The sequence below is a fragment of the Dasypus novemcinctus genome, chromosome 9 (genome assembly GCF_030445035.2).
Source record: "Dasypus novemcinctus isolate mDasNov1 chromosome 9, mDasNov1.1.hap2, whole genome shotgun sequence".
NCBI classification, from domain to species: Eukaryota; Metazoa; Chordata; class Mammalia; order Cingulata; family Dasypodidae; genus Dasypus; species Dasypus novemcinctus.
Genome location: NC_080681.1, coordinates 74,861,131 through 74,876,049, shown reverse-complemented (window position 1 = coordinate 74,876,049; position 14,919 = coordinate 74,861,131). Strand labels below are relative to the sequence as shown.

At 43.8% G+C, this 14,919-nt stretch overlaps 1 protein-coding gene across 1 annotated transcript in view; it reads right to left on the bottom strand.

Annotated features, from left to right (window-relative positions):
* Positions 1-6,088: 6,088 nt before the first annotated feature.
* Positions 6,089-14,919, bottom strand: part of C8B (complement C8 beta chain) — a 56,384-nt gene continuing 47,553 nt past the window's right edge. Inside the window, exons 10-12 of the mRNA XM_004465496.5 lie at positions 11,074-11,227; positions 9,096-9,164; positions 6,089-6,911 (exon numbers count right to left, since the gene is read on the bottom strand). Coding sequence (XP_004465553.2) covers positions 6,760-6,911; positions 9,096-9,164; positions 11,074-11,227 — 375 coding nt within the window. The 3' untranslated portion in view covers positions 6,089-6,759. The remainder of the gene's footprint in view (positions 6,912-9,095; positions 9,165-11,073; positions 11,228-14,919) is intronic.

Below are 14,919 nucleotides of genomic sequence, written 5' to 3'. Positions count from 1 at the left end.
AGGGGTGTCCCCCGCGTAAGGGAGCCCCATGCGCAAGGAGTGCACTCTGTAAGGAGAGCTGCCCGGCATGAAAGAAAGTGCAGCCTGCCCAGGAATGGTGCCACACACGGAGAGCTGACACAACAAGATGACGCAATAGATTCCCGGTGCCGCTGATGAGGATAGAAGTGGTCACGGAAGAACACACAGCGAAGGGACACAGAGAGCAGACAACTGGGGCGGGAAGGGGAAATAAATAAAAATTAAAAAAAAAAGATTTATTAAAAAAAAAAGAATGGAAGGCAGCTGAGTATCTGCCAAGCTCTTAGAGGTTATGGCTCTTCCTTTGCATAAGTTAAGCCATATAACCCTGTTTGTGCCATGGGCATTGTTGGCCTCATTTTCCAACGAGAGCACTCTGGTGCAGAGAGGACAAGTGACTTGATCAAGATTACACGGTCAGAGAGTAGTGGAGTTGGGTCTTACAACTCTGTCTGTCTGTCTCAAAGCCCCCTAACACCACTCTGCTTTTCTGTTGCAGCAATGCTGGACCAGAGCCTCTCTCTCCACCTTCTATGCAGCTAGACGGGCAGGTCAGCCAGCACTGGCTCTACCAGTGAGCCTGGATCTGCTTCTGCTATAGTGGGAAGCTTGTGAGCAGCACAGGGGCATCCTGGGGCTGAGGCAATTCTGCCGCTTTTGCGCTGTGTGGTCTTGGGCAAATCACTCAGCCTCTCCGAGGCTCAGCCTCATCACCTGTCAAAGGCAGATAATAAATTTTTCCTCTTGCAAGCATTGAGAGGATTAAGCTGGATTAGGTATGTGAAAATTCTTTGTAAGTGTTAATGCCCTTTGCACATATTAGTTATTATGCTGTTACATTTTACCTTTATAACTTAGAGCTTGGGATAAAAAAGCCCTTCGTGTCCTTTATTAAAACATCTCCTAGGAGCTAAGTTCTTTTATGTCTTTTTTGTTCTCTGTGTTCTAGTGGGGTTTGTACTGAAATCATTTCTAAAGCAGTCTTAAATGACTTAAAAAAAAAAAAAAACCCAAAAGGAAATAACCAGGGTTCTTGGGATGTTTTGCATATCCCAGGAAATGATGATGCTATCAGCAGAGGTAAGGCTCTCGGGGTACTGAGGTGTTCCAGGCGCCCTTCTATATGTGGTAACTCAGTTAATGCTCACAACCCCAGGAGGCTACCAGCGTCATCACCCCCATCTCATGGGTGAGGAAACAAGGCACAGACAGGTTACATAACATGGATAAGGCCACCAGGTTAATAAGGCACAAGAGCTGGATTCAAGTGCAGGCAGGCTGCCTCCAGAGGCCACAGGCCTAAGCACCTGGTACTTTGCATAGGCAGCCCTTTGGCAAACTAAGCACAGAGTATCTCAAAGACCTAAAGTATACTATTCTAATATGATGCTATAAGGTTTTGGATAGAATTCCAAGTTTACAACTAATCTACAGATGAGAAAACTGAGGTTGAGGCAGAATGTTGGAAAACAAATTAGAAAACTAAAACGTTGATTACTGTTCATCTTCTACCTCTGCCACACCCCGAGCAGGCCTTTTGACTTTCTTGAGCTTTGTTTTCCTCATCAGGCTATAAATGTGATCCTCAGGTGTGGCCTCACCAATGATCGTAGGGTCTCCTGCACCTTCCCTCTGTAAAGTTTCCCTGAAGATCTCTGGTGGTCTCCAGGGGGTGTCTCACAAACACCTCCAAACAACTACTATCAGCCCTACCTGACGCTATCTGTTTTTCCTCCTTTTATTTGAATTTTCTTTTGTGATGTTGCCCATAGAGTCTCGCAAGGACGCCTTCCCCCTGCCATTGGTGTGAGGGTTGTCCCTACCTCTTGAGTTGCTTTGTCCCAAGTCTCACTGTGGGGCCATCGTGTGCCACTAATTCACTGAAGCTTCTCACTGATATGGGAAGGTTCTGCCCTCAGCCCCAATCCCATCACTTTTCATCAGTTCATTAATTCATTTAACTGTTACTTATTGCTTGTCCATTTTTCCCAGACACTGTTCTTGGTACATGGAATATATTAGTACACTAGACAGACACTGTCCCTGCCTTCGTGGATATATTATAGCTAAGAAGGAAAAAGTGATGATAAACAAGTTATAATGCAATGTGTGTAAAGTCTGAGAACATTGGTGCAGATATAATGTCATTAAGGACATCTTCAATTTATAAAACAAAGCAGTAGCTATGGTTCCAGTCTTTATGGACACCCCGTACAAGTGATGAGGGTTCTGATGGGGGAAGTACAGGATGAAATGGGAACAGAAGAAATGGATGACTGTCTGTTTTGTTTTCAGGCTGCTAAAGCAAATGCTACACAACGGGAATATATTGGCTCATGGATTTGAGGCTAGGAGAAGTCCAAAAGAGAGGCATTAGCAAGGTGCTATTTTCTCCCAGAAGACTGCGGTGTTCCGGGGCTGGCTGCCGGTGATCCGTGGCCCTTGGCTTTTCTGTCCATAGGCATGCCTCTCCTGGCTTCTCCCTTCTCTCCTGGGTTCTACTGACATTCAGCTTCTGCCTGCTCCTTCTGGTCTTCTCTTTCTGTCATCTTCCTTATAAAGCTTTCAGAAACTGGATGAAGACCCTTCTTGATTCACCTGGGTCACCCCTTAATTGACGTAACCTCATCAAAAGGTCCTGTTTATAAGGGTACATGCCTATAGGAATAGAATAAGTTTGAAAACATGTTTTCCTGGGGGGCACACCTCCAAGCCACCGCGTGGTCCTAATCCAAGGCCTCAGGGAAGACTATCTGAAAGAAGAGGCAGTGAAGCGGAGACTGGAAGATGAGTTAGAAATTGGCTTCAACGGGTTGCGGAGTCATAGGACCGCTGTGTGCGAGATCGCAGGGGCAGGCATGTTTCTCCATCAAGGTGTTGATCATGAAGACCCCAAGTGGGACCTGGCCTGTATCCCTAAGGGTTTTCTGAGCCAGGCCCACTCTTGCCCTAGGATATTTTTCTGGATGCCTGGGAGCAGGCCAGAGCCCTCTTACTGAAGACATATGTGGTATTTTCCTCTGAATTCTCTGTCAACAGGTGCTTTCTCCAGGCCTCTGCAATCCACCTTGCTTTCCATAATCAGCCCATTCAACGTAAAGATCACGCTACACTTCCACACTTTCTCTGCATGTCGTCTGATGATTATATTAATATCTACCTCATCAAATTCAGATAAAGATTAAATGAGATAATGTAGGTTAAAAGACTTCATAAATTGGGAAGCACTCTATAATTGGCAGCTATTATTATTACTATTGTTAAAATAATTATAATTACTATTCCAATAGACATTATGTTATTAGCCCAAGGTCACACAGACAGCATAGACATGCGGAGGCCCCACTCCATTGTTAAGCACACAGCGGAGCTCACAGCATTTCAAAGATGCAAACATTTCCCTCATCCAGGTATCTTGTACTGTGCTCAAGCTTCCAGGATGACTGCCAAACTATACTGCACCGCAGACACTGCAGTTTCTTGATGGGTACATCGTGCAAGCTATGGTTGCCAAGTTTTTCCAAAAACACAGTTTGCATTTATTCTGTTTAATTCTTACATTATGTTTTAGCCTCCTCCTAAATGCATTTGTTTGCAAAAAGAGCCACGAGGGGAAGTTTAGCCCACAGATAAGAATATAATTATTACACAGTTTAGCAGTGCCTGGGCGTCACCCGGGTATTCACTGGTGCTCTGCAATTCAATTGTCTCTCCTTCAAGACCATATTCAATAGGATAAACAATTTCTGCTAAATGCAATAAATGTGAACCTGGCCTGTCATCTCCATAATCAACTCAAATTTCCCATTAGAAGCGGTGGTCGTGATTGAGATTCAGAATTTAATTTGGCGGCGTTTGCTTCAACGTGCTAGTGTCGGCTTCACGGGAGCCTCCCATCAACCAAAGACAGAGCGGCTCTTTCCTGTCTCTGGGGAATCTTAAAAGAAGATAGATTATAACTCAAGAAAATTATATGGCTTTGGTATAATGAAAGAGATAAAACATTATTGGATTAGCCTGTTGAAATAACAGCAGACTGCAAAGCAATAATATTAAGCCAAACAAGGGCCCGAACCTGTCAGCTCAATTGCTGGGGCCACAGGGATTCGGGAAGGTGGACAGATTCACTGCACTTTCTGCCACAGCTCTGAGAAATCAAGAGCTCCTTCTGCTGGTTGTTCTGTTGACTCAGTGCCAGATGTCTGGTTGGGACTGATTTGGTGGATGGCAGTGACCAATACTTTCATGTCCTGACTGTTGGATGAACTCTGGTCCTGGAGCTGAGCTCAAAGTCAGACTTGAAGCAGATGATTTGGTTGAAAACAAATTGGTTGAAAAGGAATTGGATGAACCAGGGCACCTGAACCAACTGGTTATTGTTTTTGTTTTTTACCAATTTGATTTCAGTGAATTCGCCTGAAGTTCTGCAACCTGCTAGGAAGTATCCCAGAGCATAGAAAAGTCTAAGGAATGTTTTAATATAATGGGATGAATGAGAGAAATAAAACTTAAATGATCATCGAACTCAAAATAGTTTGGTATTCGGTATCTGTCTTAGTTTACTGGCTGTTATGGTAAGTACCATAAAATGGGCTGGCTTACCAATGGGAATTTATTGGCTTATGGTTTGGAAGGTCAGAAGTCCAAAATCCAGGTGACAGCAAGTCCATACCTTCTCCCCAAAGTCTGTAGTGTCCTGGTGCTGGCTTGCCACTCTCCTCAGGCTTCCTTGCCTTGCAGCTCTGCCTCCTCTCAGGGGTGATGATTGCTCCCTGTGTCTGTTCTTCGTGTTTCCCCGGACTTCTGCCTTTCAGCTCCCGGTGGTTTTCTGGGACTCCGATGACTTCTCTTTATAAGGCCTCTAGTAATGCAGATTAAGGCCCATTCTGATTCAGCTGGCCTCACCTTACCTAGAAATACCCTCTTCAGAAGGTCCTATCAACCTTTGGGAATGCAGATTGAGATGAGGTATTTTCTTTCCCGTGTGTATGTAATTCAACATACCACAGCATCCTAGAGGTAACTACTTTTTGCCTTTTCTAGTATGAAACAGTATGTGCACAAAAGCTTGAGTGAGTGAAGTAGAATTTCGTGGGGGAGAGGTGGAGGAGGATTTTGTGTTGAATACCCCAAAAGGACTTGAAATTCTCCCTCCACCTACCACAACCTTCTCTGTTTGTTGCTTCTAACTTTCCCCTATTCCGTGATTAGCTTCCCTGACTCATCTCAGCTCCAGCTCAGGATTTTCCCTCAGCACTCAGCCAGGTCATTACTTCATTAAACACAATTCAGCTCGGCCTGGTAACTCCTGCATTTTAGGAGCATAACTGAAGCAGGCTAATAAGAAAGGGAATCAATGGACAGATCTGGAACCTGGCAGAGAGTCCATGTGAACATCAACAACCCCCAAGATGGCTGCTGGAAGACCCCTAACCCCAGATTCTGCTATTCAGAACAAAGACTTCTTTTGGAAGCCAGGAAAAGCCCTGGATATTCCCCAAGGGCTTTATCATTGGGCCCTCATGGGGAATTGATGGGTGGGGTAATCAATCAAAACAGCAAACAGCTGGAGCCCCTCCCCCTGCCATTAACAAAGGGGTGGACTAGTTAACAGTTTAAAAAGGCAGGCACAGAGCCAGAGCCTAAGTGCACACACTCTGCTCTCTTGCCTCTGGACCTGTTCCTGCCCTCTATACCCTGCTCTCGCCATTTTTCCTCTGCCACGTGGCCACACAAGTAAACCTGGGCTTTTATAATCTATAATGGGAAATTGTACCTTGTAAATCAATTCTCTTTATCACTTTTCACCCCCTTCCTCTCTACCTGGGACCCCTGACCTGTTATTTTCTCCCATTTTTCATCCCTCCCTACCTGAATAAGTTACTGGCCTAACTCACCCGGTGTGCTCTTGAAATTCATTGCTGCAGCATAGACAAGAACCTAGATGAAATCCAGTAACATAACCACTCCCCTCCTATGCTTAGCAGCAAAGTACCTTTGAGGTACCAGGATCCACCCTCCTCAGAAGGCAGTGGATGGGGATTTGTCAATAACACACACCACAGTCTTCTCTGTTAAATTTTATTTCATGAAAAATTCTTTGTTAATCAGATTCCCTTTTATTGAGAGGTAGAAGAGCATTCTGGTTAAGAGAGCACTTTCCCAACTATGCAACCTTGGCCAATCCCTTCACTAAGCCTCAGTTTCCTCAGTTGTTTAATAGAGCTTAAAATAGCTTATAAGGTTGTCATGAGGACTGAATGATTTCTACACTTAGCACAGTGGCTGGCACATAGGAATCATTCAATAAACAAAACTGCCATTATTATTGAATGAGTCTGTGTGCTCATCAGGGGAGGAAACAACTTAACATCCATTCATTGATTCCTTTTGGGGCACCTACCATGTACTATTTAGACAGTGGGAATAGAGTGTGAGCAAACTCCTGTCATGGTTCCTGGCTGGTCTTAAGGTTAGTGAAATAAAATTGCAGAGCTGAGCAAAATAGGATTACAAAGATGTGTATGCCCTTAAAGAGCCTATAATTTTAACTATTTATTCAAGTCATCATGAGTTTTTAAAAATCGAAGTCCTTATTTTAAACATCCCGAATGGAATTCGCTCTGCCCTGGAGCAAGCCCCGGGCGGGCTGTGTGCCTGAGCTGCCTGGGTCCTAGTGGGCTCGGGACGTGTGGTGTGCTGCCCACAGCTGGAGCATCTGCCTCAGAGCTCTCCTCCCTAACACGTAAGCGTTTCCGAAGCAGGGCCCACGCAGGGGCTGCCCCCGTTCTGAGGAAGTGGATTGTTGCACTGCCTTTGTCTTGTTTTTTGTCCCCCAGAGCATGAAGACCAGTCTGACCAGCAATTCCATTTCCCATCAATGGGGACATCTGTAAGAAAGAAGGTCAACACACATTCGTTAGCCCTTGCTGTGTGCTGGTGCCCTACTGGGTGGGGTGGAGGGCATAAGCCATAAAAGACCCTCGGGTCTAAATCTTGACATTTTCCCTCCAGTCAACTGCTCCTTCAGGCCATCATATTTGTCAGGCTCCCTCCCACCCAGCGCCTTTGCGCATGCTGTTCTCTCCTTGCCCAGAGCACCCTCCTCACATGGCCAACTCCTGCTCACCCTTCAGATCTTATTTCAAGTGTTATTTTTTCAGGAAAATTTTCCCCAATCCTCAATCCCCCCACCAATTCCCCGTGTTTGAAACTCTGAGTATTTTGTAGCAGTTGCTACAATCGAAACAACAATTGAAATTGAAATACAATTAAAATATATTTCTGGGACAATTTAAATGGTATTGACCGGCCCTTCTAAAGAGGAATCTCCATGATGACAGGGACTGCCTCTGATGTGCTCATCGTTGAACCCAAGCACCTAGGCTGACACATAGGAGGCCCACAGGTAAATATTGTTGAATGAATGAATGGTTCCCAAGTAGACACTTTACAGCTATAGGATGCTAATAATATACTTAACTTATAAAATGGGGTAATGTTTTCTACCACCAGTGTTGTGTGTTTTAAATGAGGTAATGATAATAAACACTGAGCTCTCCATTCCCTGGACATTTACCTTTCCCTTCAGTTTTTTGTTTGTTTGTTTGTTTGTTTTTAATGGGCTTGGACAGATAATCATCTACTGCCACCATGATACATCATTTGTCTGGCTGAACCACTAACTCTCAGTGTAACTTTGGGTAAAGGACATATTGTCTCTGGGTGTTTCCCCAGCCACCACCACCCCCTCCCCCCCCATTTGTAAAATAACAGCACAGAAATGGGTGGTTTCTAAGGTTTCCCTCCAATATACGACATTCTATGATTGTGTGATTGCACACTCACTGAGCAAGCCGCTGTTTGGGGCCTTTGTTGAGGTACAGCATGTGGGAAAGGGTCAAGTTTTATTTTCACAAAGGGAAGCAGATGCCTGCTTTGCTGTTGGAGGAGGGAGTGTAGAGGTTCCAGCGGCTTTGGCAGCCAAGACTTTGAAAAGTGGCGCGGAAATGAGGGAGGGCCAATGGTGAGTGCCGGGGGCAGGGCCAGGAGTGAAACCGGCACCAGAAACCGCCGCCAGGGGTGAAAGCAGCACCAAGCCAGCCCAGGGGAGGGAGTATAGGGAACAAGAGAGCCTGGAATCAGAGTGGGACCAGCAAATGTTAGTTAGATCTCTTGGATAGGCTGTAACCCCTGAAGTACCCAATCACTGGGGAACAGGGGAGGGACCTGCATGTTAGGTTTATGTTATAAATATCACTGTTGCTTGTTGTTTGGCGGGCCTGCCATTTTGTCCAGGCCAAGTGCCCGTTTTTGCAAGATCATTAATAAAATTCTTTTCTCCTCCACAATCAGGTGAGCTTTTGTTTTCTTATGGTGCAGCTTTCTTTCTAACACAGGAGCAGAGAGGAGGATAACTGAACATTTCACTGGGAGATGGAATAGGGCAAGTATTAAGAGCAAAGTTTGTGGAGTCATACATGCTAGACCTGAGCTGGGTTCCCATGCATCCTAACTGTGTGGCCATCTGGCAAGTTTAGTGACTACTGAACCTCAGTTTCCTCATTTATAAAATGGGCATATGAATTGTATCTACTTCATGGCATTGCTGGGAGGGTTAAAGGACCTACTAGATATAAAAAACAAAGTAACCAACATTTATTTTGGTCTTACAATGCATCAGACACTATTTTAAGTGTGTTATGTTTCATTTCAACCTCATTACAATGCTATGAGTTAGTTAATATCATCATCTCTATTTTACAGATGAGGAAACTGAGATACAAAGAAGTAACTTGCTCAAGGTGATAGTGTTTAAATGATGGGGATGGAATTTGAAACCAAGCAAAGTCCAAGCACTCAGCGGGGGACCTGATACAAAGCAAGATGCCCCAAAATATGTATTGTTTTTAACGGAAGAGCTCCTAGAGGTAAAAATAATGAAATATAAAACTGGATGGATCTCCAGTTTCAGTGTTGAGTCATTTATCCCCATGTCCTTGCCTTGTTCTTTTGAATTATTCTTTGGACTTCCCCATAGGTCCCTTTCTAACCAACTCTCAAAGACTTCTTACGCTTTCGATAGGTGACCTCACAGGCTGAGCCTTGAAATCCAACAGGACAGATGCAGTCACAGCGTAATTCTGAGAAGAAAACACAGAGAGCGTGAATCACTCCATGTCCACCAAAGGCTCGTGGAGCTCAGCCCTTCAGCCCACCATGTTCAGTAGATTAACAGCGCAAACTTTGAGTTGAATGGATTGCAATAGGCAAGTTTAGTGCCAAGAATATCAGCCCATTTCTTGAGAGTCATTGGCTCATTAGAGGGTGTTTATTACCATCCTGGAATTGTTGAAGAAAATTACTCATTAACTGACATTTGGTCCATACCCTTAAGCTTTCAGGGCCAGAATTTACATTAGAGGTCTATGAGGTCAATCACCGTTAATGCTCATTTCCCCACAAGTCATTGTTTTGCTTCAGGTTGAATACCTCTAGTGATGGGGAACTCACTACCCTTAGATGTCTCATCCTACATATGGTCAATTCAGATACTTTGGAAGTTTTTCCTTATGTTAATCTGTGATCTGTCACCCTGGAGATTCCTTTTTTTTTTTTTTAAGATTTATTTATTTATTTATTTATTTATTTATTTATTTATTTATTTATTCCCCCCCTCCCCCAGTTGTCTGTTCTTTGTGTCCATTTGCTGCATGTTCTTGTTTTTTGTCCGCTTCTGTTGTTGTCAGCGGCACAGGAATCTGTGTTTCTTTTTGTTGCATCATCTTGACGCATCAACTCTCCGTGTGTGCAGCACAATTCCTGGGCAGGCTGCACTTTCTTTCACGCTGGGCAGCTCTCCTTATGGGGCGCACTCCTTGTGCGTGGGGCTCCCCAGCGCAGGGACACCCCTGCGTGGCACGGCACTCCTTGCGCATCAGCACTGCGCATGGGCCAGCTCCACATGGTCAAGGAAGCCCGGGGTTTGAACCGTGGACCTCCCATGTGGTAGCTGGACGCCCTAACCACTGGGCCAAGTCCGCCTCCTGGAAGTTATTCCTTATGTTAATTTGTAATCCGTCACCCTGAAGTTTTGGAAGTTATTCCTTATGTTCATCCTTAATTGTTATCCTGGAGTTGCTCTCTTCTAGGATCACACAGGATCAGAGGATTGTCCATCATAGGTCTGGCCCCACAAGCATCCCAGTCTCTGGTGCCTTATTCTCCCTCATCTCCACCCCATAGCCTCAGTTGGGCCCCAGTTTCTAGGTCCAAGTTTCACAGAGGACAAGGGGAATTTCAGCAAACTTAGATGGAAGCCTTGAGTTGGTGAGCTGAACCCATTCCTGTGGGACCCAACCTCACCTTGGGGCCCTTGCCTTGAGGGCTGGACTTCCAGGCTTTAGGTTCTCACTTAGGTTGCTCCTCCATCCTGTGAACAGGCCCCTTGTGCTCCCCTCTGCTAAGTTACACCCACACGGGTTCTGCCCTGACTCTAACTGGTTTTCTGGGCTAGGACCTGCTGTAATCAGGCCCTGATGCTCTGCTTTGGGTGCTAGACTGGACTTTTCCTCAGTGTCTTCCTGCATATCACAACAGGCATGTGTAATCCCAGGCCCTAGTACCACCAATTTGCCCTGCTCATTGCAGTGGCCTTGGGCATGGCCCTTGAAGTAAGCAATCAAGTTTGAGGGACACAGCTTTGCCTCTCAATCCCCTTGCTCTGTATTGGGCATGCACAAAGGGTTTTCCTTGCTCAGCCACAGGGCCCCTTCATTGACCAAGGGAGTTTCCTGCATCTCTCCTCCCTCCTTGTTGTAGGCCATGTGGTCTCAGCCTGCTCCTGTCTTCAGTGTAATGCTGCCTATGTGATGTGGCCACCCACTGTGTCACTGAGGGCTAGAACCTAGGTGTTCTGATAGCCACAGTAGTATGTCCTTTGTAGGCTCTTTCTGACTTCTAGGGAAATAGAAGCAGGCAAATGGATGGTCAGAGCCAGCCTCCTCAAGATGATGGCTTCCGTGAGGGACACCAGCTGCCTAGAAATGGTACCTTTCAGGACAGGGACTCCATTCCCTTGGCAGGGAGCACAGCGGCAAGAGCTGACTTCCTTCTGGAACTCCACCAGGGCCTGCTTCATGTTTTGCCTCACGGTGCTGGAATATGCAAAGTCTGTGGCTGTCACCAGTTCATACAGAGGCTCTACCTTGGAAGGGAAGAAAAGCAATTATTTTAAGAGAAAACATGCATCCCTTGATGTGGAAAGCATGACTACATAAGAATGGGCAGGAGGTCAGTGCACAGAGACCACAGATGGATTCAAATGGATCTGGATGGCCCCTACAGGCATGGAGGCACAGCACCTCCTTTCCCATACAGGCACGCAATCCTCTCTCTGCCTGCCCCTACCCCAACACACTCAAATAAGTTCATTCAAGTTCAGGTCAATAGACATTAACTGAATCCCTACTAAGTGATAGGCGTTAAGTATAAATAATGAGTAAGATAAAATCCTTAACAAACATACCAATGGATAATTATAACTCAGTGGTTACAGGCAACAGCAGAAACGTGATAACAGGTAGGGAGGAGCAGGTGATTCATCAGTCATCAGTCTTTGGGACAGAGGAGATGATTTTCAAGAAGCTCTTTGAAAGAAATAGGAGGATTGCCCTAACATCACACTCTCTTCCAAACCTATTGATACCATGCACCTCCTGTAAAAGCTACCATCAGGAAAGCTTTCCAGAGCCCCAAAGCTTACCGAACACCTTCCCTCCCATTGAGCTCTCAGAACACTGTCTGAACTGATACAAATTCTATATTTTTGATTGCTCTTTTATGGTCATTAAATGTTTTTATATGCTTAAGTCTCTTTTTTCTTTTCTAATTAGAGTGTAAACTCCTAGAGATCATGGCTCTGTAATGCTGAGCTCTGTGTTTCTAGGACTTATTCAATACCACTAGTAAAAGTGGATGGATGTGCAATGAACAATCTGAAAATGAAATTAAGAAAACAATTCCATTAAAAATGCAACTGAAAGAATCAAATATCTAGGAATAAATTTATCCAAGGATGTCAAGGACTTGCACACAGAAAACTACAAATCATTACTGAAAGAAACTACAGAAGACCTAAATAAATGGAAAGATATCCTGTGCTTATGCATTGAAAGATTTAATATCATTGATATATCAGTACTGCCAAAAATGATTTACAGACTTAATGCAATCTCAATCAAAACTCCAAAAGTCTTCATCACAGAAATGAAAACAAACTAATTATCAAATTCATATGGGGGAACAGAGGTGGCTCAAGTGATTGAGCACTTGCTTCCCACATGGGAGGTCCTGGATTAGGTTCCCGGTGCCTCCTAAAAACAGCAGCAGCAACAAAACAACAACAAGCAAACAAATGAAAAAACTAACTCAAGGGTGCTGATGTGGCTCAGTGATTGTCAGATTCCCACATATAAGGTCCTGCATTTAATCCCCGGCCAGGCTACCTAAAAAAAAATTAAAAAAAAAAAATCATGGGAAGGACAAGGGGCACCAAAAGTCAAAAGCATCTTGACAAAAAATGAACAGGGAAGCAGATTTGGCCCAATGGATAGGGAGTCTGCCTACCACATGGGAGGTCCAAGGTTCAAATCCAGGGCCTCTTGACCCATGTTTTGAGCTGACCCATGCACAGTGCTGATGCATGCTAGGAGTACCCTGCCATGCAGGGGTGTCTCCCATGTAGGGGAGCCCCACGTGCAAGGAGTGCACCCCATAAAGGGAACCACCCAGCACAAAAAAAAAGTGCAGCCTGCCCAGGAATGGCGCCTCACACACGGAGAGCTGATGCAGCAAGATGACGCAACAAAAAGAGACATGGATTCTGGGTGCCACTGACAAGAACACAGGTGGACACAGAAGAACATGTAGCAAATGGACACAGAGCAGACAACTGGGGCATGGGGGGAAGGGGAGAGAAATTTTTAAAAATTAAAAAAAAAAAAGAAAAAAAGGAACAGAGTTGGACTCACATTACTAATTTTAAAATTTATTACAAAGCTGCAGGAATCAAAGCAGTGTGGTGCTGGCACAAGGACAGACTATAGACCAATGGAATAGAATTGAAAGCCCAGAAATAAACCCACACATCTATAGCTAATTGAGTCAAGCTCACTCAGTGGGGAAAGAAGTCTCTTCAGTAAATGGTGTTAGGAAAACTGGCTCTCCACATGCAAAATAATGAAACTGGACCCCTTCTTCATACCATAAACAAAAATTAATTAAAAATGGATCAATGAACTAAATATAAGAGCTAAAACTCTAACTCTTAGAAGAAGATCTTGTATTAGGCAATGGAGTCTTAGACTTTACACTGAAAGCTTAAGCAACAAAACAAAACATAGAAAAATTGAACTTCTTTAACATTAAGAACTTTTGTGCATCTAAGGACATTATCAAGAAAGTAAAAAGATGGCCAAAAGAAGGGGAGAAAATATTTGGAAACCATATTTCTGATAAGGGCTTCATGTCCAGAATAAACAAAGAACTCCTACAACTCAACAAGAAGAAGACAAACCAATTTAAAAATGAGAAAAGGACTTGACTAGACATTTCTCCAAAGAATATTTACAAACAGCCAATAAGTATATGAGAAGGCACTCAATGTCATTAGCCATTAGGGAAATGCAAACCAAAACCATAATGAGATTCCTCTTTATACCCATTAGAATGGCTCTTATAAAATAAACAGATAAAAGCAAGTTCTGGCAAAGATGTGGAGAAATAGGAATACCATACATTGCTGGTGGGAACGTAAAATGATACAGCCACTGTGGAAACCACTTTGGTGTCCCTTAGAAACTTAAACATAGAATTGCCATATGACCTGGTAATTTTAGGTATATACCCAAAAGAACTGGTAACAGAGACTCAAACAATTACTTGTACTCCAGTGTTCATAGCAGCATTATTCACAATAGTGAAAAGGTGGAAGTAAACCAAATGTCCATCAACAGATGAATGGATTAAAAAATGTAGTATATACATACGTTGTATTACCAGGTCTTAAAAGGAATGAAGTCCTGATACATGCTACTACATGGATGTACCTTGAATACATCATATTGATTGAAATAAACACAAAGGGGCAGATATTGTATGATTCCATATGTATGACATAACTAGAATACGCAAACACATAGACACAGAAAGTAAAGTACAAGTTGCCAGGGATGGGGGAATGGGGAATGGAGAGTGAATACATAATGGATGTAGGGTTTCTGTTTGGGGTGATGGGAAGGTTCTTGTAATGGATGGTGGTGAGGGTAGCACAAAATTATGAATGTGACTGAATCCCACTTAATCATGTGCTTGGGAAAGTTCAGGTTGTATATATGCTCCCACAGTGGAAAAAAAGGAGCAATTAATAAAATAACAATTAAATGATGCTGTAATGGCTCTAATAATGGAGAAGCAAATGCCTAAAAGGGCATTATTGGGATGAATGAAAAAATTAGAATATATACTGAAAGTTTCATAACAATGTTAAAGATCTTGAACTTTCCATAACTAAGATGGTTATATAAGTAAATATCCTTGTTCTTAGGATATACATATGGAAGTATTAAGTGTTCAAGGAGTATGATATATATAACTGTTTTATTCAGGCAAAGGGGTGCTGATGCAAAATACCAGAAATGGGTTGGCTTTTAAAAAGGGTATTTATTTGGGGTAGGAGCTTACAGATACCAGGCATGGTTTACTTTCCTCACTGAAGTCCATTTCCACATGTTGGAGCAAGATGGCTGCCAAAGTCTGCCAGGGTTCAGGCTTCCTGGTTTCCACTTTTCCAAGGTCTTGCTTCTCTCCAGGCTCAGGTCCTCTCTTTTATCCACAAGG